General features: G+C 48.6%; 7 protein-coding genes across 7 annotated transcripts; 2 read left to right on the top strand and 5 right to left on the bottom strand.

Annotated features, from left to right (window-relative positions):
- Positions 1-1,168: 1,168 nt before the first annotated feature.
- On the bottom strand, positions 1,169-3,387 carry F5J12DRAFT_355342 (uncharacterized protein). Its single transcript, XM_051739022.1, has 6 exons — positions 3,139-3,387; positions 2,865-3,081; positions 2,675-2,769; positions 1,826-2,610; positions 1,530-1,769; positions 1,169-1,466 (listed from the first exon to the last, which is right to left on the bottom strand). The coding sequence occupies exons 1-6, from the start codon at positions 3,212-3,214 to the stop codon at positions 1,308-1,310; spliced, it is 1,572 nt and encodes a 523-aa protein (XP_051596583.1). The 5' UTR covers positions 3,215-3,387; the 3' UTR covers positions 1,169-1,307.
- A 523-nt stretch (positions 3,388-3,910) lies between these two features.
- On the top strand, positions 3,911-4,971 carry F5J12DRAFT_896210 (uncharacterized protein; the record flags this gene model as incomplete). Its single annotated transcript, XM_051747922.1, has 2 exons — positions 3,911-4,191; positions 4,236-4,971. 2 exons carry the CDS (start codon positions 3,911-3,913, stop codon positions 4,969-4,971), a joined length of 1,017 nt encoding a protein of 338 aa, XP_051596584.1.
- A 4,537-nt stretch (positions 4,972-9,508) lies between these two features.
- Positions 9,509-11,190, bottom strand: F5J12DRAFT_958056 (uncharacterized protein). Its single transcript, XM_051749897.1, has 2 exons — positions 9,835-11,190; positions 9,509-9,687 (listed from the first exon to the last, which is right to left on the bottom strand). The coding sequence occupies exons 1-2, from the start codon at positions 11,046-11,048 to the stop codon at positions 9,654-9,656; spliced, it is 1,248 nt and encodes a 415-aa protein (XP_051596585.1). The 5' UTR covers positions 11,049-11,190; the 3' UTR covers positions 9,509-9,653.
- A 69-nt stretch (positions 11,191-11,259) lies between these two features.
- On the bottom strand, positions 11,260-13,149 carry F5J12DRAFT_355444 (uncharacterized protein). Its single transcript, XM_051739023.1, has 17 exons — positions 13,116-13,149; positions 12,906-13,050; positions 12,826-12,854; positions 12,654-12,777; positions 12,447-12,472; positions 12,374-12,399; positions 12,285-12,325; positions 12,205-12,229; positions 12,144-12,155; positions 12,082-12,097; positions 11,987-12,026; positions 11,825-11,934; positions 11,715-11,774; positions 11,629-11,656; positions 11,524-11,578; positions 11,413-11,475; positions 11,260-11,359 (listed from the first exon to the last, which is right to left on the bottom strand). Exons 2-17 carry the CDS (start codon positions 12,906-12,908, stop codon positions 11,343-11,345), a joined length of 675 nt encoding a protein of 224 aa, XP_051596586.1. The 5' UTR covers positions 12,909-13,050; positions 13,116-13,149; the 3' UTR covers positions 11,260-11,342.
- Positions 13,150-15,108: 1,959 nt separating this feature from the next.
- F5J12DRAFT_355844 (uncharacterized protein) lies at positions 15,109-17,104 on the bottom strand. Its single transcript, XM_051739026.1, has 16 exons — positions 16,976-17,104; positions 16,854-16,927; positions 16,776-16,804; positions 16,702-16,727; positions 16,609-16,652; positions 16,548-16,557; positions 16,475-16,492; positions 16,396-16,421; positions 16,320-16,345; positions 16,216-16,270; positions 15,922-15,940; positions 15,763-15,872; positions 15,654-15,713; positions 15,567-15,594; positions 15,461-15,515; positions 15,109-15,398 (listed from the first exon to the last, which is right to left on the bottom strand). The coding sequence occupies exons 2-16, from the start codon at positions 16,910-16,912 to the stop codon at positions 15,190-15,192; spliced, it is 774 nt and encodes a 257-aa protein (XP_051596587.1). The 5' UTR covers positions 16,913-16,927; positions 16,976-17,104; the 3' UTR covers positions 15,109-15,189.
- Positions 17,105-17,612: 508 nt separating this feature from the next.
- F5J12DRAFT_355731 (uncharacterized protein) lies at positions 17,613-19,063 on the top strand. Its single transcript, XM_051739025.1, has 3 exons — positions 17,613-18,462; positions 18,510-18,705; positions 18,779-19,063. Coding segments are annotated over exons 1-3 (792 nt in total). The 5' UTR covers positions 17,613-17,867; the 3' UTR covers positions 18,780-19,063.
- A 1,205-nt stretch (positions 19,064-20,268) lies between these two features.
- F5J12DRAFT_355578 (uncharacterized protein) lies at positions 20,269-22,943 on the bottom strand. The gene is made up of 22 exons (XM_051739024.1): positions 22,874-22,943; positions 22,345-22,801; positions 22,259-22,292; positions 22,171-22,195; positions 22,051-22,118; positions 21,967-21,995; positions 21,893-21,918; positions 21,799-21,842; positions 21,738-21,747; positions 21,665-21,682; positions 21,587-21,612; positions 21,511-21,536; positions 21,421-21,461; positions 21,339-21,363; positions 21,278-21,289; positions 21,213-21,228; positions 21,121-21,160; positions 20,960-21,069; positions 20,851-20,910; positions 20,764-20,791; positions 20,658-20,712; positions 20,269-20,590 (listed from the first exon to the last, which is right to left on the bottom strand). The coding sequence occupies exons 2-22, from the start codon at positions 22,535-22,537 to the stop codon at positions 20,343-20,345; spliced, it is 1,134 nt and encodes a 377-aa protein (XP_051596589.1). The 5' UTR covers positions 22,538-22,801; positions 22,874-22,943; the 3' UTR covers positions 20,269-20,342.
- Between the last annotated feature and the right edge of the window lie 1,219 nt (positions 22,944-24,162).

Consider the following 24,162-nt stretch of genomic DNA (forward strand, 5'->3'; position numbering starts at 1 on the left):
GCGGGCAGTGACGAGGAGAGAACGAAGATGAAAAAGTCAAAGCGTGAAAGGAAAACCTCAGGGTCCCCGAAATTTATGCAGGCGTGGATTCTTTGGGGTTGCCGGCTTGGTCCTTTTATGTAAACCCAATTTCACCGGCACCAATTTACTTTCCACCGAATCCACAGACACTGCAAAACACCCATTCCATTGACAGTTATGCTTGATCCTTGTACTGCCATTGGTACTGCGGTCGTTCCAAGCGCGCCCGTAAGACACTCGGTATTTGCTTCTACTACCAGCGGGACTAATTTCAATTTCTTGGGGCGGAAGTATTTCTACCTAGGGCATGACGCAAAGTTACTCACTAAAAATGTAGAAGTTTCACGAAACTTCCTTTTATGTTCATCATGGTCGTAAGATTCCGGCTCAAGATTTCAAAATGACCACGTTCCGAATGCACAACTTGAAGATCCCTTTGACGATATCTAGCACCATAAAAATTGTGGTTGTCAGCCCCCCAAAGGTAATGTGTCTCTGACGGAGATTTCAAGCGAAGATATCTCAGCCTTACGATTTTGTGCCTGTCCTCATTGCACTCTCATCACTTGCGCCACTAATTCATCTTCAACAACCCCATCCTCCCCAAACGTCAATCCCACGCCCGATTACCAACAGCACCCCAGCATAAGCTATTGTACATTGCCCACAGGATATACGATCGTCGCTGGACTTGTATCGCGCGTGGATTGAACTGGCCAACTGAATTCTCCGTGTTCATCGGATCTAACTGTCTGAATCGCGAGGGTCCACTACGAACGTTAACGCAACGACAAAGATCAGGATCATGATCATCTGTCACGCTCGAGTGAGGCTTGATCAAAGCAGTGTGATTGTGCAGCCGGGTTTCCAAGCTACGCCCGCAAGCTCGAGAAAGTTCATGCATCGCGGGAGTTCGGATGATGACTCCACAAATACAGGGAATGACAACGTTCAGCAGGCATCTCAAACACACCATGCACACACATGAGTGATATATCCAAACTTGCATGAACCCCGTGAACTCAGCTGCGCATGTGATGCCTGTACAGGGTCAATGGCAAGTATGCCACCCCATTGGAGTCAGTCTTAAATGGAACCACTTTGCCAGATGGCTTCTCCAAAACCATCATCTTTGTAGGAATCCCTAACCCAATTGAATAGATAAGTGGAACCAATAAAAGTACACGTTAGCCGTCCCACCGCAAACATTCCCGCCCCAACGAATGGATATTCTCGTACCATAAAGAGAAAGCACGATGTTTTTCTCATGGACACACACTTGCTGGTCAATCGGTGCACGAGGCTATTGAAATGTTCACGTCGACCAGTGACTTTCCCATCCCCATAGCAAAGTCAACCTCGGGACGCGTAAACACCACAACAGAAGATGCTGCCTCAGGGCAAATATGAAACGCCGGGATAAACCAGATCCAGCCGAGCGTTGCCTGGGGATCAGTGGTGAAAACTGTGTTGATTATCTAGTGGGGGTGCGTAAATGAAGGACCCACCCGTCCCCAAAAGATTTTGAGTCGTAATTCCCGGTTCGCGTGGACAATGATTCCACCGCTATCATTCTCACACCCTATATTTGATGATGATGGGTGAATAACAGAGTACGATAGAGAATCCAGGGATGACGCCGCCAGGGGGGTACTGCCTTGCTGCGGATGATGGAAATTTTGGGAAAATAGATCCGTCCAACCTTCGCCGGGCGATGAAATCAATGCGAAGCTAAATAGTCGTGCGCCCTGAACGACCGAGTCTATGGGTCCCATCTTTGCCAACTGAGCGAACTCATACGCACCATACTCCCATCTCCAGACACTTCCACAGCTCCAGTAGACATGGTGGCGAATTTTCGTACCATCTTCCCCCTATCCCATTTACCATCTTCGAAAGTACGTGGAGACTCTGACGACTGACGTGGTGACAGCTCCGCAAGCTGCCCCACTAGATCATCGTCGTAGCGCGCGAGCGACGCCCAGACGCGACCGCTCGAGGCCGCCTCGGAGCTTCGTATGTTGGTCGCCTGCTGTACCATGCTCACTGCCTGAACGAGACTGGGTTGTATACCCGACAACTCTCGCATTCGAACTACCACTCGCGTGATCCTGACCTTCCTGCAGTCGTATTTGCGTAGTTCCAGGGTTCCTTCCGTGCCGGATGATGTGCTCCCATCTGTGGCCAGGGATTGTGACCAGTAGCGTAGCCACCGTTGCTGACTCGGTATGCTCACGCCCCGTTTCTGTTTGTGTACCGGAAGCTGCTGGACAGCGGGTTTCATGCGACGTATAGTATACAAGTCAAGGACCTGTTCGAACCTGTGTCTGGGGGACTCCGACACGGTGCGTACCATGGTCCAGTCTCTTGGCATATCACTCTGCTTTTGATGCCAACTATCTGTCGCCGCCTGAACAGACTTCACTTCTGCGTCTTCGAGTGTCGATGAGCTCGGCTCAAGGGTGTCACCGTCTCGGACGAGGTCGGCAACACGGAGGGTACGTCGCGCGTCGAGTTCTGGTATTGCAGGTGATAGCGAACACACTAGAAGGTATGCACAAGCCATGGTACCAGAGCGGCCTTTCCCAGCTGTTTTTGTTTACTATTAGTGGTTGGTGTTCCCGCGAATGAGGAGCTGGAACGAAATAGATACCTTTACAGTGTAACACCGCCACTCTGGCGTCTGAGCCGGAGAGCCACGCGCCTATCTCTCTCGTTACCAACGACATGTATGAGAACGGTGGGACGCTGATATATGTATACGTTCCACGAATCACGAACCAGACAAACTGCATGAGGAACGAAGAGTGACAAGTGACGCTGAGAGGACCAAACTAACTGACTTGTGATCTGGGAAAGGGTATCTGCTCACTCTACCGTCAAACACGCCCTCGTCGTATGAATTTTCTGAGATCGGGCAGAAGTTGAATACCCAGAAGTCTTGACCGTGTCGCGCAGAGAGGAATCGCTGAACGTCAGCTCGACGATTGCGGTAGATACTTTCCAGTCCTGTCGCCGGAAAACCCATGACGATGATTTGGCTCGTCACGTAGACTAAATCTGAGCAAATTTCTCAGAAGTGTATTCTGGTATGATTGCGGGCGGGCTGGGACTTACCGAGATCTGTTCCGAGCTCATCGTCTATAAGGCGTGCTTTACCGCCAGAGACCAAGCGTCTGATATACATTGGCATCAATTACTTGGCTCTACGAAAAAGTACCCCTCTGGGGAAGAGAGACATGTGTGGCAGGCTGAAGCGTGACTATCAGTTTGTACGTGATGCAAACCTTACCACTGTACTAGGGTGCTCTAAGCACTGCAGCGCTCACCCACCATCTTACACTGTAGCATTTAATTGTCGAGCTCTTCATTGGTCATAACGACTTTCCCAGTGTTTTCAGTCTTTGCCTTTTCTAGATGGACATGGGTACGTCGATTGTCAAGAGAGAGTTGCCAATTCCGACTCATCGCCCTACCAACCCAAGATCAAAGTGTCTGGAAGTTAAACATCCACCAATGCCATATCTGCCATAGGTTATTTCCAACTACCGGTGGTTTGGCTTCTCATAGGAAGGCCAAGAAACACCTCTTCGTGTGTTCAATATGTAACCAGGCATTCGTAACTTCGGAGCGACTCGAAGGACACAGATCGGATGCCCATTCCCGACCTGGGTCTTCGACCGGAGAGACGTGTAGCAGTCCTTTTGATTATCAGTGCAACGAACACTCCAGGTCCAGCTCCGACTTCAGCGACCACTTGAGTTCGTTTCATAAGTATCCATGCCCTAAATGCGGCGAGCGGTACCCGTCCTTCACGGAGTGGAAAAGGCACCTTCAGGCCAAACACAATGCACAATCTAACGCCGCATCGGGGGCCCATGAAAGTGCTATGGGTCAACGTCTCTCTCTTATCTGCCGTGCGGATCGCCTCCATGAACAATTCAAAAGAGATGGTGCAATGGACGTCTTAGAAGAAACCATTACCCTTCGGCGAACTGTGCTAGACCTTACTCCTTTGGGACACCCAGCTCGCCGTCCGTATCTCATCAGCCTCGCGGATAGCGTCTATGAATGGTTTAGAGAGAAGGGTGCAAAAGAGGTCTTGGACGAAGTTGTTACACTTTGGACGAATGTATTGGGGCTTACTCCTCCAGGAAACCCAGATAGACGGTCAACTCTTGTCAATCTTGCTGATCGCCTTACGAGCGGTTCAGGAAAGCTGGTTCCATGGCGGATCTATCGGAGATTATCGCACTCCGACGAGTTGCATTAGTGGGCATGCCAGTCAATGACCCAAATCGATGCTCTTGTCTCGTGAACCTTGCTGATTGCCTTTATGAAAAATTCAAGACTGGTCGTGCTATTGTGGATCTAGATGAAGCCATTACACTCTGGCGAGCTGCGTTAAAGATCATGCCATCAGGTCACCAGGAACGACCTTCAACTCTCATCAATCTCGCGGATGGCCTTTACAAGCGATTCAGGCGGAATGGTTCCATGGCGGATCTATTGGAGATTATCACACTCTGGCAAGATGCATTAGCGGTTCTTCCAGCCGATGACCCAAATCGACGCTCCTATCTCATAAACCTCGCCGATTGCCTTTATAAAAAATTCAAGGCTGGCGGTGCTGTGGTGGATCTAGATTGCGCCATTACATTTTGGCGAGCTGCATTAGAGCTCATGCCATCAGATCACCAGGAGCGACCTTCAACTCTCATCTATCTTGCCGATCGTCTTGAAGAACGGTTCCAGAAATTCGGTTCTGCAGAAGACTTAGTAGATTCCATCAACTTTCGCCGAACTGCATCAGAACTCGCTTCACCGAGCAACCATGATTTTCCCTCCTCAGGACCCCTGACTATCCCTATGCAACCTGGACAAAAACCCTCAAAATGGGGGGCCCCCCGGATTCCACGTCCAGACAGTCAGGGGGGGATAGCTGGCTGACCTCTGATAGCCCATGCATCTAATAAAATTCAGTGGTACTGTAGTCTAGTGATGTACTGTATGTGTATGTTGTCTGTATCCTCTGCTGATTACGACTCGTTTTTTGATCCATATGTTTATGATAGACATCAGTTCATGGACGGCACCGCTGTCAAGGCGTCCCAACCTCATCTATGTCATTTGAAGTGGAATAAGTTAGACGTTGTCTCAAAATCCTTCCAAAGGCCTGATGAGCCGTGCAGGCCTGTTGGAGCCAGCATCACCTCACCTCGTACTAAACAGTCCCTTCCCCACAGCCAGCTCTCGGGGACCCTGCCTTACATTGCGATAACCCCCCTCCCCCCCGAGAGTGTGCGGAAACTGTACAGTGTACTTACTAACTAACTTACCATTCCCGAGGTTCCTCAATCACAGGCTCACCCTGCATCGTACAAGTTGCAGATATCAAGCTAATACGAAAGGAACTTGGTCATTCGAGTTACGTGTATGAAATTCATGCCTCTGGCTTGAGGCGTCTCGAGCTTTCCCTGTCGGTCAAGTTGAAGAGAGTTCAGACGCAAAGGTTCCATACGCTCTCATCCGTCCCTGGCACCGGAAACCCTTGATACACTGGTGGACGATGGCATCTGTGCCACGTGGGGTTTGTTAAATCAACTCGAACAACCATTCGGTGCGCTTCTCTTGAGGTGGTTTCCCCACAGTGAGTATAAGAGAATCGCACCCGATTGTACAATCACCGTTTGCATCAAGTATGTGGCTGACGTTGGAAACAGTAAACTCCAGACCTTTGGAGATCGTATAGCTCTGTCGATCTCTGGTACTGAAAATGTTTCGCCCATTGCCTAACTACGCTCTCTCCAACTTGCCATTAAGTTGTCGTTACTTCGAATAGGTACATAAAGAATCCCCTTTATTAAACTCACGAGACAAGAGGAGTATCGTACATGTAAAGTAGACAATATTTCTTAGTGGCATTACACCCCCTTACGTTATGGGGAGAACACCGATCAGTGGACACAACATGGAACCACTAACATTACACCTCTCCCTCTCTTTGCAACGCCGTAGCCTTCGTAGCTAGGTGAACAAACAGAGATGGAGAGATGAAGATACAGGTTAAGAGATCAAGAAGAAGAAAAGGGCAAAGGTGAGTAGAAAAGCGTAGATCACAAAGGAGAATGCGATCTAGTGTGTGGGGGGAAGGCCGCCGAACGCTATGCTCTGGAATCGAGCGAGCGTACCGAGACGCCGAGATGCCGAGACTGCACGTGCACAGAGCGGAAGTCACGTGACTGCGAGACTGAGAGATTGAGGGTGGAAGAGGTCACGTGACCCGGTCGAGGGAGGGATCGAAACGGAAGAGTGCGCGGAAACAAGCGGCGTGGCCTTCTGAGCGTGTAAGAGCGGGCGAGTGGAAGAGAGGAGGAGAGGCCACAGGACCGACCATAACCGAGCTAAGCTCACAACGGAAGTGGCCTCGAGACACCCCACACACTGGAGTTAAGCACAGGAGCAATCAGAATAGGATTCCTAGCAAACATATACAGAACAATGGTACTAGGAACAGGGAGCATCAAGAACGGGAAGGTACTGTACGGAGATTGGTACGACGAGCGAAATTGTCCATGATTGAATCGAGAGAAAGTAAACGGGCAGAGTCAGCAGATGAAGAAATGAAGAGAGGAAGTATGCTATTGATTTGACGCCAGTAATCTAAAAAGGCCTGCGATTTCCATCTTCCTTGAGTGGCGACCACGTCAGGAGGCACTCCTTGAAGTAAGAGTTCTGTAGCTCCCCCGATGCGAAAGGCGTGACCAGGCATATCAGGGAAGCCAGCAGAAACCCAAATCTGATTGCAACGGTTGAGAAACCAGGCACGGGTCATGGGAGACCAACCGGAAGACGTACGAAATGCGAAGAGAGGAGCGTCCGATGGAATGCCGAGACTGCCTGTGCAATGGTTCAATAAGGCTAGAAGGGGACAGGTGCGGTGATCACGAGAAGTGACAGAAATGTCCATGCCAAGAGAGAGGGTGGTCTTAGACCAGGGGATGTGGAAAGTAGAGTGACGCGTACCATTGTCTAATGAAGAGATGGAAAGAGGGAGGATTTGCCGGGAGACATGTTTAGATGGGTCAAAAACATTCTGGGAGGGAATGAGAAGTTCGCCAAGGCGACAGCAAGACCAAAATGCTACTGAGGCAAGAGCCCAAACAGACGCATCAAAAGTGTTGGCCAGATCCAAATGATCGTGAAGGATGCAGAGAGTCTCAATGGTAACAGGAGGGCGTTTGTCACGTTTGGAAGATGGGGGGACAAGTTTAGTGAAGCCTCTGCGAACATGGCGAAGCATGTCATCTCCGTACCAAGGGGCGCCGTTGACAATATGCCAAAAATGGAGGCCAGCAAGCCAGTTATTAAGTGTCTTTTCCGAGGTGTGTCCAGCATGATGTGCGGAAAAGAGGGAAATGATCTCGGGTGAGGCTGGCATGCGGGACTCCTCCGGGAGAGCGAATAAGTCACAGAATTGAGTAAAACGGAGAAGACCTGCTCCATAGTTGGAACGGGTGCTATGGTCTAAGGATTGGAGCATGACTTGAAAAAGGCTCTCGAGGGAGGACAAGAAATCAGCACCGTGGGGGGAAGACCAACATATGAGACGGTCACTGGCGACAACATGTGGATGCCATGGGGAGGGTTGGATGGAGGAGCCAGGACGAGGTCGACGGGGAGTTTTGGAATGGATGGTGCTTAAAGAGGAAGCGACCGTGCGACGAGAGAGGGAGTCGGCGTTAGCATAAAAGGCGGAGGCGGCAGCATCGAGGTCGACGTCTGAAAGGAACTCTTCAAGAGGAGAAGGGAGGACCATGCTGAAAGGAGGAGGCGATGGAGGAGTGGAGTGAAGGAGGGTCAGGGATGCGCGTAGAAATAGAGGGAAGGATGCCACGGGAAATCGGATCCGCCAAGTTGTCAGCAGATGGAACATAAGAGAAAAGAAAGTGAAGCTGTGCCTCGTGGGACAAGAGAGCCGAGCGGCAGATGGCTAGATTGGTCATGTAATTGCGACAACGACCCTTTTCGAAAGCAGCAATTGCACCTTGATTGTCACTGCGTATTAAGATGTCCGAGTGGGAGAAGCCACGGTTAATTACCAATTGGATGGCAAGTTCGATAGCGACAGCTTCAAGCCAACCAATATCACGGTGTGAGTCTCGCCAATGAGTAGCCAGAGGCCAGGCCATCCACGAGTCACCGAAGATGATACCGATTCCAAAATCAGTAGATGCATCGACCCAAATTTGCAGATCCAAGAGAGAAGAACGAGGTGAAATTGAACGTGGGGGTTGGGGGGAGCTAAGAAGATCGAGCCACCAGGAAAGATCGGAAACAACTGAAGGGCAGATGAAGCGAGGTTTAAACTCATCAGGGAATTCGGAGATCCAGTGATACAAAGGGGAGATGAACGAGCGAGCATGAGGGAAGACAAAGGAAATGTGGTTTAGAGTACCAGCTATCTTCTCAGCGTCGCACTTGAATATGCGAGAATTGTGAGAAGAGAGAAAGGTGGATAAGCGGAAGGTGTATTTGCGACGCTTTGACTCTAGGAGTGTAACTGATTTGTGAGGGATGTCCCATAGGAATCCGAGATACTCTATGGTATCACCAAAAGGCTGGCCTTTTTCTTTATGCCAAGGAACGCCTAAGGGAGTGATAATGGCTTTGGCATGTTCAAGGTCATAATCGTAGCGATAAACTTTGCCATCACAGATGCCTAGAAAGGGACCGGAAGGAGAAGGAGAGCGAAAAAGGTTGAAATCATCGACCCATTTGATAGACAGGCCCACGCCATGAGCATCCCAAATATCTACAACTGCGTCTGCGACTTCACCTTGGAGACCGGAGGCAGGAGAAAGTCCAAAAGGAAGAACATGGTCTAAAAAGAATTGATTGTCGAACATGACAACCAAGAAGCACTTATGATCGGGGAGAATAGGGATACCACGGTAAGCGGCTTCAATGTCAAGGGAAGCAGCTTGTGTGCCCGGTGGGGCACGAGCGATCTGAATGAACGAATGAGAACAGGGAATCATGAATGAGAGGAGCGATAGAAAGTGGGGGGCGAATGACGAATGTGTCATTGAAAGGCAGCCCAGAGAAGAAGAGATACGGAGGGGAAGTGTGCCTTCGAACCATCAGGAAGGACCCAGAGAGGGGACGATCCTTCAGGCAAAGTGCATCCACACCCAGAACTCCGAAGAGAGAAGAGGAGGGGAATGAGAGTGAAACTAACCAGAGAAGCGGCAAGTCCAGCTGAACCCCATCTAGTGGGAAACTCATCTGGGTCAATTTGGTCATTGACTGAAAGACCAGGAGTGCCTTTGTGGGAAAGGTTCCAACAGACATGAATCTTAGAAGGAGAACCTTCGACACCAGGTTTGACGACAATCTGGAAAGGTGACGATCTAAAGGGACCAATCTTGTGAAAAAGTTCGACAGAAGAGAAGGGTCCAGAGAAACGACCAAGAGAAAGCTCTTCATGAATATAAGTGCGGATGGCGTCGTGAAATTCAGCGATATTATGGTGGTTGGATGGGGTGTAAGAATGGGTAAGGGGAGGCAGATTGCCAATGGGGAAGCCATGGGTGAGTTTGAAAGGCAAATCCGGATATTGATCAAATAATTTACATGCATGGAGGAAGGAGTTGAATGCGAGTGCTGAATAGGGCGTGATGATGCAAGAGAAATCCAGATCCGAGTCATAGGGAGATGAGAGAATGTGAGGACAGCCAGAGAAGATGAAACGAGGAGGAAAAATGTCAGCTGGACGTAGAAAGGGTAAGGGAGTGTGGGATTTAGGCTGACTTGTGATTAGAGGCGCCATGGTCTCGGGAACCACAAGCGGCACAGAGATGTTGGTCAGGATGGTTGTCGCGACAGGGCTTCCTGGCAAGCTGATAGAAGAAACACAGTGGGGAATTGTTGTCACGACGGACAAGCTTTCCATCTCGAGATTTCGCAAACGTTTGTTGACCTTTCTGCGTAGTCTCTTCGTTGCAGGATGAGTATTTGTGGCCTGATCTGAGGCAAATGACGCAAGTGGGAGAGTTTCGCTGACCGTTCCGAAAGGAATCATCGGGGGAGTCATTACGAACTTTGCGGTTGTAAGGCGAAAAACGGTGTCCACAAGAAGACTTGTCTGTAGGAACAGTGGGGGCAGGAGGGGCTTGGAGGACGCTGACTTGTGTGTGGAGATATTTATTTTTGTATTCCTCAGTGGTGAGGAAGAAGTCAGGGTCAGATGCTGCAGTGGAGCGAACGTCCATGTCGAACTGAAGGATGGCTGGGAAGCGCTCGCGGAACTTATGAATATGCGCGAGAAAGCAAAAGTGGCAGGACCACATGCGCTTTGCAATGAGACCCTCTCGAGTGCCGATCCAATCGATATAGCGCTCCCAGGCTGAATGCCAGTCCAAAGGGAGCATCTCCTCTTCAGGAGGAAATTGGGTGACGTCGAGAATATGAACGTTCTGACCGTTCTGGTGAACCTTGACTGTTTTAACAGCGAGGGGTTGGTTCTGTAATTTATATAGAGCGTCATAGGAAAAAAGGGTTAAAGGTACATGGAAACCGGCATCGGCGAGGTTGTTAATAAGTTTGGGGATGGGAAGGCGCGTGCCGTCCGGAGAGAAAATGGGAGCATTGTCCGAAAGATCAAACGGGAGAGCACGTTGAACCTTGGACCAATGAGTTGAGGTTGGGGAGTTGCGGTGGTTCTCAAGCAAAGAGTCTAGCGCGAGCTGGTCTGAGGGGGGAAGCAGCATATATGCGGCCAAAATTTGCTGGGAGGGGTTACCAGCATTGCTAGCGGGCATAACCACCGAAGAAGGTGGGGGCTGAGTGGTATTAGCGGACGAAACAGGGGGAGCGGGGACTGAAATGGTGGGGTTGGCAGGGGTAGATGAGATTGGAACAGCTGCGGCTACCGGAGCAGAGGTGGGAGCAGCGGGAGCGGACTGTATGCCAAGGCCAGCTGGGACTGCGGGAATGAAGGGGATACCAGCAGGGGGGCCAGACATGATGTAGAGCGAAGAACTGAGGAGTATATGCGCGAGAACGATGAATGCTTGGATGAGAGACGACGAAGGTCGAAGACGAGAGAGGCGAGAGACGGGAGAAGTAATCTAAGTCTGAACGCGTCTTAGATTACATAATGTTCACGTGATCGCTACGAAGGCCCTGTTGACTGCGTCCAAGATCGCAGGCTCACTAGTTAGCAGTAAACGTCCATCTTATCAAGTGCGGGATTGGGGGTAAGATCGATAACAGCCATTTCGGGCATGTCAAGCTGCCTTGCTCTATCCTCTGAGTTCTCAGCATTCTGCGGAAGCTCCGGCAGGTTTGAGAAATGGACAGCGCTGAAGCGTACAGCTGACGGGGTACCTGCAGCCCGGGATCGAAGGTGTTCTCGGGAGTTCAATGATGCTAGAAGTGAATTGGCATATACTAATCAAATAGTTAGCTTGGGGGGTTCGTCCGGGATGGGAGACTGACACTTTGCCATCACGAAACTCAATCCCAGTGACCAGGTGCTTTGGTCCTCAACGGTCTGAAAGAAGTGAAGAACGACATAATTATAGTGCAACAATTCATACGTACGACTAAGAGGTCTACAATAGCAACTAGTCTTCAACGGAGAGTATGAATCAACTTATGGTCAGCGACCAAAGATGAATGAAACTTACGAGGACAGCAAACACCGGTTAACAGCATAAATAATAAGCGTGTTCAGGAGACGCTTCGTGCTAAAGCAGGGATTGCTAGGGATGTACCAGTGATACGGACTGGAGCCCACCTCGGGAATGCGGCGCCAGAACCACCATGATAGAAAAGTATGCAGAGTGACACCGTAATCAGAACCTCAGCTAGTGCGATCATGGCAAAAGCGGGCGTCACCCTCGCAAACTGGGAACAGCAGGTGAGCCGGGTACACCAGTTTCTCTCTTTATGGAACTACCTTAATCTGTGCAAGGATGCTGGCGCTGGGATCAACAAACCTATGCACAAAAAATATCAGTATTTCTGTGAACATGATTGATCAAGCTGGATTACTCCTGTGCGGATGCATCTGCTTTTCGATTAGAATCGGACTCACGGTCGAAGAAAGCACAAACCTATGCCAAGACCTGTGAAGCGTCGTCAGAAATGCATCATGAGCAGTGTAAAAAGACTCACCGGAGTGAGCGAGCACTAATAGTATCTATCATGTCACGTCGCTGAATGACATCTTTTCTCTCCCAGGTAAATCTACTCACAATTGGAACGGTCACCAACCACTTCACCCGAGGGCGGCAAACTGGATGACATCAATAAAGTCTCAAGAGGTAGGTATAAAAGGACCTACGGTAATATATTTGACGCACGAAGAAACTAGTAACATTCCATTTAGAAACATGCCATATCAAATGTTCACTTACCATTGAACCACAAAAATCAAGACTCCCTGTAATACAGCTAAATTTGATAAATAGATCGGGGGTGAAAGGAACACACATTCACCAGAGTCGACGACTAAGTTGGGAAAATGTCCATAATCAGTGCCTGATAGAAAATTGGGTACACGTACTGGTGATGACCTGCCATATATCATCAACAGGAAGCAATTTTGAAGTGGAGAGGAATACGAACCAGACGATATACTCCAGACTTGTTGGGACACCATAATTGGTTATCTGCGGTAGTTTGACCATGAGAATTACAAGGATTAGGCTGCTAGTTTCACCAGGTAATGATACAAGATATGACACACTAATCCGCCATCAACCATGCATTCACTTGTATGCAGATAACACTCACTGAACGAGACATGCAGAGTATCGAGAATCCTGACTTCCTGTGAACAGATATGATGGGTGTTTAGAGATGGCCTAACTCACCATACGGCAGCGACCACAGACTTCATGGTCGAGGCGTCATCAGAGTAGTGCATGTAATATATGTAGGTCTATGTGGCCGGTAAGTCGAGCATCACCCTGAACATTCCATTTAAAACACCCCTGGAGAGTTGTTGTGCCATAGAGCCTTGACACGGAAATAAGGATATTAAGGGGGGGAGATATGACAAGGTCAAGCAAAGCCGCACATACATGGCGGAAACCAAACCCCCGACGAGGGCCAAACCTATGTGAACAAATGAGTAGACAACTCTGTGATTGACTACAGAAAGTCTTCACCAAAATCATGCGGGATGTTCACTGACATATCGTTTGGGTGACTTGTGTAAGGGCCCGGGTCGACAAATTTGCTAACGGATGTGGATCGAGAGGGGATCGAGAGTAGCAACGGTATATTGATCTGGTGCAATCCTGCCATGTTTTTAAAGGACGAAGGCTGCATTCTCTAGTATAACATGAGAAACTTGCATCACCTCATGCAGCAAAGCCTCATTACACAACGAATCGGCTGTGTTTCGCAAGGTTTGAGGTTGTACAACGTTGATCGGATCCGTTTGCATTGGCTGACTACGTTACAGCGTAGCTCAGGTACAAACGTTAGGAGATACCGTGTCAGACTGCAGAGAGAACAAGGGATTACGTAGAGAAAAGATGGTGTAGGTTGGATGCAAGAGCATTACTAAGTGACACTTACGGGTAAGCGTGGGGTGAAGGACGCTGCACCTGTGCCCCACCTATACCCACCCCATATCCGCCTCGCCAAAAAGATGCACTGTCCATGTCAGCTGTGGAAGACGGGAGAGAGGCTGCGCGGTTGCTTGGCGCTCATGTGTAACTCTTTGAAATCCAAATCAAGTGTAAGTCGATGCGCCACATACTATGATGTGTGGCGGAGCGCACGAGAGCGCTTGAGCTGCCGAGCGCCCATACTTCAGCTAGACTCCATATTCGACTGTCAAATGTAGGTCTACAGGCTCCGCAATGCATTTTCTTTCCGTAACTCCGTATTAGCGCAAAACAGGAAGACATGTTTCAGGTCCTGGAGAAGAGGTTCCCTGTCCAGTGCTTCAGCTTTTGTTAATTCTACTATAGGAATACCACACACGGATAATCCCTTCCATGTTTCAAGCCCAAGTTCCTCAGCGAGGCTAATCTTTGAATGTCTCTAAAATGACGGTTTGCAAGCTGTGGCCCGCACTGAATTCAAATCACATTCAACGTTTCGTGGTCCAAAACACCCTCAACTATCCTCCTCACTTCCCCTGTCATTAATATCGCCGTGCATGTCCTCGTCGGGACTTGCAACCGCAAGAACACCTGCGTACATATAGACCATCTATTCGGCTATATCCGCCCATTTACCCGCGGACCATGGTATGATCCTGCCCCCTCTGACGTCTTTCGGCAAGCTCCACTTGCCAGTGCTTTATGTCTGCAGAGAACGCCCCGGGGGTCTCTTAGGTGAGATCATTTCACAGCCGGGAGATATTTTGGTACTGCACTGAAATCTGGGAAGCATCGCCTTTCCTTAGCTGTTTTCCTGCGTAGATCACACTGTATCAAACAATGACATGCCGCAATCGGCTCCGAGGGACGCGGCGATAAGCAATGACAATCCTCTCCAGAGTGCACGGAAACCGCATAGTACACCTACTAACTTACCATCTCCGAGGTTCCTCAACCGCAGGTTCATATTGCCCTGCATCGTACACTGGGTTACAAGTGTTAAGTTAATACGGAAGGAGCCTGCCCGTTCGTGCTACTTGTACGAAATCCACGCACCTGGCTTCGGACCTGCCACATTCTCCTATCGGTCAAGCTGAAAGCGAGTTCAGACTCAAATTTCCATACGTTCTCATTCTTCCCTGACACTCGTACTCCCTTGGTACACTGACAGATGATGACGATGTCATCCGTACCATGCGGGACTTGTTAAATTCGCTCGAGAAGCCACTCAATGCACTTCTCTTGATGCGATCGCCTCGTCATGAATATAAGAGGATTGCACCTGATTGTACTATCACCGCTTGCACCGAGGACGTGGCTACATTGGAACAGTGAACTTCAGACCTCGGAGATTATATCGCTCTGTCCTGTACCAATAATGTTTCACCCATAATAATTACTTGATGTCACACTGTTTAGGCTGCCGTTGTTTCGAACAAGTACATGATAAAGAATTCTCATTAGCTTTAGGAGACAAAAGGAGTATATGCATGTAGGTGTGGCGAAAGGACCGAGCAGCGGACGCATAGAACTACTAGAATTACACTTCTCCCTCTCTTTGTGACGTAGTAGTTATCGCAGACGCGTCGAACTGCCTTGCTCCATCCTTAGAACTCTGAGCGTTCCCCGGAAGTTTCGGCGGGTTCTCGAAGTGGATCGTACTGATGCGTAGATTTGACAGGGTACATGCATCTTTGGACCGAAGGTGTTCCCTGGAGTTCAGTGATGCTAGAAGCGAGTTGGCATATACTATTTATTTCAATAATAAGCCACGGTGTTCTGACATCGCTTGCAAGGAACGGGAGACCCACATTTTCCAATGATGAAATCCAATCCAATCGTCCAATCATTCAACTGATTAAGATTCTGAAGAAAGCGTAAGAGCAACACTGTCATCTTGCATTAAACCATGCATACCACTGTGAGCTCTGCAATAGTGACTAGTCTAGTACCAAAAGTCTGAATGCAAGTCACCGTTACAAACGAAAGAAGAATGAGACTTACAATGTCAAACAGCACCTGTTAATGGCATATATGATAAGCGTATCCATGACACGCTTCATTCTATGGCAGGGTTCGTTAGGTATAAACCACTGGCATGGACTAGAATCACCTTCGGAATGCGGAGCGAGAGCGACTGTCATAGAAAAGTATGCAGAGTGACACCGTAATCAGAACCTCAGCCAGTGCAACGATGGCCAAATCGGGTGCCTCCCCATAAAACTAGGAATAATGAGTGAGTCAGTGCGCCAGTGTATCTTAATGGAACTACCCTAATCTTCGTAAAAATGCTGATGTTGTGATTGGCAAATCTATGCACGGAAATCAGTATTTCTGTGAAGATAGTTGGACAGCTTGATGTACGTCAGAACAGTTGTTTCTGCTTCTTCATTAGAACGAGCCTCCTGCGATGGCAGAAAAACACAAACCCGTGGCAAAGCCTGTTGAAATGTCATTATGGATGCCTCGCGAACATAATCTAAATAAACTCACCAAAGTGAACTAGCACTAATAGTATCTATCGCATCCATGTCACTGGATGATTACTTTGCCATCAAAAGGAAACATACTCACGATCGGAGTAGTCACCAACCACTTCACTAGCGGGCGCGGGCGACAAACTGAATGCTGATCAATAACATCTTGACAGGCAGGTTGAATGTGACATACGGAAATATATTTGACGTGCGAAGAAACTGGGAACATTCAGTTTATGAGCGCCGACCCACAGAAGGGAAGAACTTACAATTGAACTAAAACAATCACAAGTGACTGAAATGCAGCTTGATCTCGTCAAAAATGATTTCAAAATGGAAGGAACGCACATTCACCATACCCGACGCCTAAGTAGTGAAGAAGTTCTAAGTCAATGCCTAGTAGAAAACTGAGTATACATACTGGGAATGACCTATGATACCTCATCAGTGGGATGGAGCTTTGAAATGGAAGGCATACAGACCAGACAATATACTCCAAACTCGTTGGAACGCCATAATTGGTTATCTGCAGTGGTTGAGTATAATAGTTACAGGAGTAGAGGCATCAGTTTTACCAGGTAATAATACAAGATGTGACACACTAATCAGTCGTTAACCATGCATTCACTTGGCAGCGCCAAATACTCACTGAATGAGACATGTAAGGTATCGAGAATCCTGACTTCATGTGAACCAAATTAACGAGTCCCAAGGTGGCCGAACTCACCATATGGCGGCAACCAGGAACTTCATGGCAGTAGAATCCTCAGGCTCGGAGCAGTGCATGAAATACACATAAGTCTACATAACCAGTGAGTAACGCACTAGCCTGAACATTCCAGTTGAAACTCCCCTGGAGAGTTGTTACGCCATACAACCTTGACGGGAAATAAGGACATCAGAGGGGAGAAACGAGAGGTCAAGCAAAGCCATAAATACATAGCAGAGACCAAACCCCCAATGAGGGTAACACCTATCGCGAACAGATTAGCTGGCCAGACCGTGTTTGGCTATGAAAGCTCTTCACCAAACCCGCCCAGGGTATCCATGTTGTTGGGTACTAACTTGTGTGAGGCGAACTCGTTGACAAACTTGCTGCGGGTTGTGGACTCGAAGAAGCGAGCTAGGATGGAGAGGGCGTATTGATCTGATAGTGGAGAAATCTTGCCCTGTTTTTAAAGGACGAAGGTTGTGGAAGGCTGCATTATCATGGTTTGGAGGCCTTGTCATCGTCTGAGCAACGATTCTTACTAGTATGGAAACCCGAAGGCAAGGGCTAATTTCAATAATCTTACCATTGCTGTAGTAGCACACAGCCTTTCATACGACCATTGGTTCGGTAGAAGGCACTGCAGGTATAATATATCGTCCTCAGGAGAGCTGAGACATAGCTGAATGCAGCGGGACCAAGATGAAACCATTTCATATCAGTGAGCAATGGGCATAGTTTTCAACCCTACACATCTGATTTGGTATTGGGCGCATTGGCGTGGAAGGTGATGCAAGGCCCAGTGCTGGTCATAAAATGATACTACTCCGCACATGTGGCTCAAGCACTCACCTCTGGTGTCATAATGCCAAGTGATCGCCGTCGATTGGCCATATCAACGCTCCGGCAACATCGGATGAATTGTCCATGATGTGCAAATAGGGAACATGACCTGCCAATGGGTTCCTTGGCGTATCGTCATATCTGCCGGTTCAAACACTCACCGGTCACCCACATGCCGCCATCCCTCCAATGTCTTTCGGATGGCACGTTGTGCTCGAGTTTCAGCCAACACACCGCTCGTACACACGGACCGCCGTTGGCCCGTTATTGGTACAGGACCGCAATGTACCATGTGACCGTGTTGTCCAGGTCTTGTTCGACTACTCTACACGCTTACGTATTCCCCGTGCCTATATTGACGAGCATCCCCTTACATCAAGACGCCATTGGACATCATGGAAAGCAACACAGACTTCGATTTCTCTGCAACAGATTCACCAACCTCGATACTCGACCCAATTGGCAAAGAGACATCCATCCCATCTGGATAAACCGTTGGCAACCAGTTCATCTCATTTAGTGCTGGGGCAGGGTGTGTCTATCCCACTCAGAGGATTGTTCCTGGCAACGACAATCGTGAAGGACACTGAAACATGTCTGATTTGTAGTGAGATTTCTGAGAGGCTACAGCGCCGCATTCCAGAATGTGCCAAGGCACGCGCTCGCGATCTGGGTTGCGTACTAAGCTGCGTTGGGGCTCGTTCCGCGAGGCGTTGTGAAATGATCTACCCTAACCCCACGTTGTCCAGAGAACACAGGAAGGGGCACGGTTCAAGTGTGGAAGGTGCGTTTCCCTGATTCCCTTAAGCATTGACTGACAAACAACTGTAGTACTACATAGGAGCCCGTTGTGGCAGAATAACGGGTCGTACAAGCCTCCGTCACCGGATGAAACTCGGTATTTCGAATCGAATGAAGACTGGGTCGCTGGCAAACGAGAACGGCGCCAGAATTCATGTCAACCAGTGGCAGCGCCTCTCCGCCGTATTCTCAAACCTATAGCGGAAGAGATAATTGCTGTTACGTGGTTAGCATTTTCACTCCCATGCGAGGTCGTACCGAAGAACTAGTCTGACTGCACCGAGTTTGCGTTAGAGTAGAAATTGACCAGTGTCATTGACCTCCCCAACAGCAGACCCAGTGGTATGTCCAAAGCGCACAACGGGCGCCGCGGCCCGTTGGGAAACTCACGGGGTATCCACACATAGGGGAGTTAGCGGGCCACAGAGCTAGTTAATCACTAGATAGGATAGCGCGATGACCATCGCATGTGACGTTTCTACCTTCCACACTCACCGCCTTCATTTCGGGCTAGTATCGGTCTGTCATGGTGGACATGGGGGGTCTTGTATTAGTTCGGATTCACTGCATCACCTTGTCACCTAGATGCACGACGTATCGGCGCTTCAGCAAGATTTGAAATAAACTTGAGATTTTTGAAGTCCTAAAACATATGATCAGATCAGATTACAGTATTGGGCGGCTCAGATGTAAGAACTACAAATCCTACAACAACGGACTCCAAACCTCTCCACGAAACAGAAATCGCTGGATGACGTACTCTGTACAGGTCATAGAATGGGCGCATGGAACTGCTAGTTGAATAGCACCTCTTCCTCTCTTCGTGACGCTGTATTTTTTTTCAAGTGCAGGAACGGAAGTGGTATCAATGACAGTCACCTTGCGTACGTCGAAATGCCTTCCTCTGTTTTTTTTTTTTTTTTGAACTCCCCACCCCTCCAGAAAGGTGCGATGTGTTCGCGGGGTGGGTAGTACCGATGCTAGGAATTAGCAGGATATCTGAAACCTGGAGTCGAAGGATAAAGACAGTAGTTGCAGGAGACGATTGGATCAATGTTCTCTTGGTATCGTCGACCCTCCATAGCCATTGTGTATCTCTCCGACCAACACTGATTCGTTTGCTGGTAGTGTTTGGTTCAATCAGGGTTGGACCCTCCAAGAGCTACTGGCTTTACCCACGATGTTGTTCTGTACGCAAAACCGATCGCTTTAGAGGAATCGTACTTGTTCGGATGATAAAAGGGATGGAACCATTCTCGCAGAACTCCAATAGGCTACTGGGATGGCAGCTCTGGATCTTACAGATTTCTAACTGGGCGTGGAGAACGTGAAATCAAAGGCTCCAGTGGGCATTAATGCATAGTACCACCCGGCTAGAAGATATCGTTTACTCACTATTTGGCATTTTCAAGCTCCATTTTCCAGCGCTTTATGGAGAGTCTGCGGAGAATGCCATTGGGCGTCTCTGAGGCGAGATCATTGGAGATGTTCTGGTCATGCACTGGGTTGAGGAAGCAACGTCTTTCCACGGCTGCTTTCCTACCAACATCAAGCATTCATACCTTGCCACAGTCGCCTCCGACGGATCCTGCCTTATAGTGACAACGGCCTCCCGAGAGTACCCGAAATCCCTTGATACACCGGCGGATCTTAGGGGTTGTATAGCTCTGTCCCTAGCACCGTGAAACGCGCTCTCCGATCTGCCGTTAGTTTACCACTGTTTCGAATAGGTGCATAAGGAATTTCCTTCGTTAGCCTGGCAAGACAAGAAGAGCATCGTGCACGTAAGGTGACATTCCATAGCGGCATTACACTGATTATATTGTAGCAAAAACACCGAGTAGTAGCATGGAACTACTAATATTACACCTCTCCCTCTCTTTGCAACACCATAGTCTTATCAGGGACAGGATCAGTGGTAGTATCGGTAACTGCCACCTCAGGCACGATGAACTGCTTTGTTCCATCCTTAGAACTCTCAACGACCCCCGGAAGCTTCAGCGGGTTCGCGAAGTGGATAGTGCTGACGGGCAGATCTGGTAGGGTACCTTCATCTTTTGATCGAAGGTGTTCCCTGGAGTTCAGGGATGCCAGAAGCGAATTGGCGTATACTGCTTATTCCAATAGTAAGTGGGGGTGTTCTGTCCAATGAACGCCCACAGGGCATGGAAGACTGACATTTTCCAATGATGAAATCCAACCCAATCGTCCAATTATTCAGCTGATCAAGATTCTGGGGAAAGTATGAGAGCGACACTGCCATCTTGCAATAGGACATGCGTACCACGGCGAGCTCTGCAACAGTGACTAATCTACCACCAAAAGCCTGAATGCAAGTCACAGTTACAAACGAGAGGAGGATGAAACTTACAATGTCAAACAACACCTGTTGATAGCATATATGATAAGTGTGTGGAAGAGACGCTTCGATCTAAAGCAGGGTTCGTTAAGGATGAACCACTGACATGAACTGATATCACCTTGGGAATCCAGAGCGAGAGCCACCATCGTAGAAAAGTACGCAGAGTGATACCGTGATCAGAACCTCGACTAGTGCGACGATGGCCAAAGCGGGTGCCACGGCGTAAAACTACGAATGACGAGTGAGCTGGTGTACCAATGTCTCTCTTGACGGAAGTACCCTAGCCTGTGTAAGGATGCTGAATTGTTGATTAATGAACCTATGCACGGAAATCAGTGTTTCTGTAGAAGTAATCGGGCAGGTTGGAGTACATCAGAATAGCTGTCTCTGGTTCTTGATGAGAATAAGTCTCCTGCGGTAGAAGAACTGCACGAACCCAAGGCAAACCCTGTTGAAATCTCGTTATGAATGCCCCGTGAGCATAAGAAAAAACTCACCAAAGTGAACTAGAATTAATAGTATCTATCGTGACCATGTCACCAAACGATAACTTTGCCATCATCAGCAAATATCACTCACAATCGGGGCAGTCACCAACCACTTCACTCGATGGCGACAAACTGAACGCCGATCAACGATATCTCGAGAAGTAGTTCAGGCGTGACATACGGCAATATATTATGTGTGCAAATACACTGGTAGCGTTCGGTTTATGAGTGTCAAGCCTTAACAGATGGTTACTTACCATTGAACTATGCAAACCACGAGTACCTGCAATACAACTAAATCTTGTCACAAACAGTTTTAAGACGGAGGAACGCACATTCACTAGAAGCGACGCCTAGGTGGTGAAAACATTGCAAATCAGTGCATTGTTGAAGTTTTGGCTTGCGTACTGGGAATGACCTGCGATACCTCGTCAGTGGGGTGAAGGTTTGAAGATGACGCCATACAAACCAGACAATACGCTCCAAACTCGTCGGTACGCCGTAATTGGTTATCTGCAGCGATTGAGGACGAGGGTCACAAAGAGTAGACGTATCAGTTTTACCAGGTAGTAATACAACATGTGGCAGACTAATCGACCGTGAGCCATGCATTCACTTATATACGCCAAATACTCACTGAACGAGATATGTATAGTATCAAGAATCCTGGCTGTGTGTGAGCAGATTTGACCAGCAGCCGAAGGTAGTCTATCCAACTCACCATATGGCAGCAACGAGGAACTTCGTGGTAGGCGCATCCTCAGCATAGTGCATGTAATACACAGAAGTCTATATGACTGGTAAGTGGAGCGCTAGCTCCAACATTCCGTTTACAACGCGCCTGGAGAGTCGTTATTCCATACAACCTTGAAGCGTAATATGGACATCAGAGGAGAGATGGGCAAAAAATTAAGCAGAACATTACGTACATGGCGGAGATCAAACCCCCGATGAGGGCAGAACCTATGCGAACAAATGAACAGACATGACTGCATTTGACCACGAAGATATTCACCGAACCCGTCGGGGATGCCCATGTCGTTTGAGTAACTTGTATCAGGGAAGCTCAAATTTGGTGCGGGGTGTGGACTCGAAGGAACGATCGAGCGTGGAGAGGGCGTATCAGTAGCAAACCTGTCCTGCTTTTTAAAGGTTGGGAGCTGTACCAATATGATCGGGATAACTTGTGTTGCCTCAAACACTAGCATATGGAGTATATGTTTGATCCCCGACTCCCGGCACAGCTCTTCTAGGCCTCGGAGGAAGCACAATATATCAACTTGGAGCCTGAGACGTAACCAGGAAAATACTGAATGCCGGGGGTTCCTTTACTGATGAACTGCTAGCAGCGAGAGTGTGAACGACATTACAAGTCTGCAAACTTCAAAGCCATATGTCACGGGAGCAAGAACAGACTCTACTCTAATTGTTGTTGCCGAATTCTAATATTCTATGCACAGAAACCAGTATTTCTGTGAGGATAGAGTTGGACAGGTTGGAGTAAGTCTTAACAACAGTCTCCATGATGGAAGAAAAGTGCGAACCTATGCTGAATCCTGTTTTCCACCCACATTCACCCAGACGATTTACAGATTGCAACCGTGACGAAAGGTCTCGATGTCAAGTTCCGCATTTGGAGCACGGAACCAAGTCCCAACGCCGCCTCAGAGAATTCAGGACATCCACCAGAATCACTGCACCCTGAGCATGTGGCACACCGCAGACCCGGCTGTGTGCTTCTTTTGATGCAGTTGCCTCACAACGAGTATAAAAAGATCGCACCCAACTGTACAATCGCCACTTGTGTCAACTGATCAATGGCTTGCATTAGAAACAATGAACTTCGGATCTTGGAGATCGCGTAGTCCTTTCCCTCGTACTGAAAATGCTTCACCCGTTGCCTAATGACATACACTACGAGCCCTAACCTGTCGTTATGTTGTCATTGCTTCAGCTAGGTGATATTTCATAGCGGCCTTAGGCCGCTGTATGTTGTAGCGAAGGCAGTGGCGGACGCGTAGAAGTAATACTAGAATTGCACCTCTCCCTCTCTTCACTGTGCCGTAGTCTCTCGAGTGCAGGAATGGCAGTGGTATCGATGACAGTCACCTTGTGCACATTGAAATGCCTTTCTCTGTTTGTTGAACTCCCCACCTCTCCAGAGAGCTGCGATGTGTTTGCGGGGTGGGTAGTACCGATGCTAGGAATTGGCAGGGTACCTGAAACCTGGTATTGAAGGGATTGCCGGGTATTCAGCGATGCTAGAAGGGAGTTGGGTTATACTGGTCATGGTAAGTTAGGGTGTATGCCGTCCACCTGCAAGGCACAGAAGACTAATACTTTCCAATGATGAAGTCCAATGCCATCGACCATGCAGCTAGGTCACTAACATCCTGAAGGAAGAGTGAGGGCAGCATAGTTGTCTTACAATAGGCCGTACGTACCACGGCGACCTGTGCAATAGCGACTAGTCTACCACGAAGAGCCTGAATCAGTTCACAGTTACAGATCAGAGGAGCACCGAACCCATGAAGTCAGCAGACACCGATTAACAGCGTACATGATAAGCATATTCAAGAGACGCTTCATTCTAACCAGGGCTCGTGAGGAATAAACCACCGATATGGAATGGAGTCACCTTGGGGATGTAGAGAAAGAGCGACTGTCATAGAAAAGCATGCAGAGTGACACCGCAATCAAAACCTCAGCTAGTGCAATAACAGACTCAGCAGGTATCACGGTGTAAAACTAGGAATAACGACTTGTGAGTCATTGCACCAATTTCTCTGTTAATAAAACTACCCTAGCCTGCCCAACAGAGCTGGTCTCGTTG

Source organism: Pisolithus orientalis, assembly GCF_024613125.1.
Source record: "Pisolithus orientalis strain OTSU chromosome Unknown F5J12scaffold_37, whole genome shotgun sequence".
NCBI classification, from domain to species: domain Eukaryota; kingdom Fungi; phylum Basidiomycota; class Agaricomycetes; order Boletales; family Pisolithaceae; genus Pisolithus; species Pisolithus orientalis.

Excerpts from the sequence above, each read along its gene's own strand:
- F5J12DRAFT_355342 (XM_051739022.1), bottom strand. The coding sequence starts at position 3,214 with ATGCCAATGTATATCAGACGCTTGGTCTCTGGCGGTAAAGCACGCCTT. Across the intron at positions 3,082-3,138 it reads TGAGCTCGGAACAGATCTCG|ATTTAGTCTACGTGACGAGC; the intron begins GTAAGTCCCAGC and ends AAATTTGCTCAG. Across the intron at positions 2,770-2,864 it reads TACCCTTTCCCAGATCACAA|CGTCCCACCGTTCTCATACA; the intron begins GTCAGTTAGTTT and ends TACATATATCAG.
- F5J12DRAFT_958056 (XM_051749897.1), bottom strand. The coding sequence starts at position 11,048 with ATGTCTGGCCCCCCTGCTGGTATCCCCTTCATTCCCGCAGTCCCAGCT. Across the intron at positions 9,688-9,834 it reads CATGGCGCCTCTAATCACAA|CACTCGCATTCAACTCCTTC; the intron begins GTCAGCCTAAAT and ends CGCCCTATTCAG.
- F5J12DRAFT_355444 (XM_051739023.1), bottom strand. Across the intron at positions 12,230-12,284 it reads GGTTGGTGACCGTTCCAATT|ATACTATTAGTGCTCGCTCA; the intron begins GTGAGTAGATTT and ends GTGACATGATAG. Across the intron at positions 11,775-11,824 it reads TCTGGCGCCGCATTCCCGAG|CACGAAGCGTCTCCTGAACA; the intron begins GTGGGCTCCAGT and ends TCCCTGCTTTAG.
- F5J12DRAFT_355844 (XM_051739026.1), bottom strand. The coding sequence starts at position 16,912 with ATGCACTGCTCCGAGCCTGAGGATTCTACTGCCATGAAGTTCCTGGTT. Across the intron at positions 16,805-16,853 it reads TTCCTGGTTGCCGCCATATG|GATTCTCGATACCTTACATG; the intron begins GTGAGTTCGGCC and ends ACATGAAGTCAG. Across the intron at positions 16,346-16,395 it reads GTGATTGTTTTAGTTCAATT|TTTCTTCGCACGTCAAATAT; the intron begins GTAAGTTCTTCC and ends GAATGTTCCCAG.
- F5J12DRAFT_355731 (XM_051739025.1), top strand. The coding sequence starts at position 17,868 with ATGTCTTTCGGATGGCACGTTGTGCTCGAGTTTCAGCCAACACACCGC. Across the intron at positions 18,463-18,509 it reads GCACGGTTCAAGTGTGGAAG|TACTACATAGGAGCCCGTTG; the intron begins GTGCGTTTCCCT and ends AAACAACTGTAG.
- F5J12DRAFT_355578 (XM_051739024.1), bottom strand. The coding sequence starts at position 22,537 with ATGCTAGTGTTTGAGGCAACACAAGTTATCCCGATCATATTGGTACAG. Across the intron at positions 22,119-22,170 it reads ATGGAATAACGACTCTCCAG|ACTTCTGTGTATTACATGCA; the intron begins GCGCGTTGTAAA and ends CCAGTCATATAG. Across the intron at positions 21,537-21,586 it reads GTGGTTTGCATAGTTCAATG|TGTATTTGCACACATAATAT; the intron begins GTAAGTAACCAT and ends GAACGCTACCAG.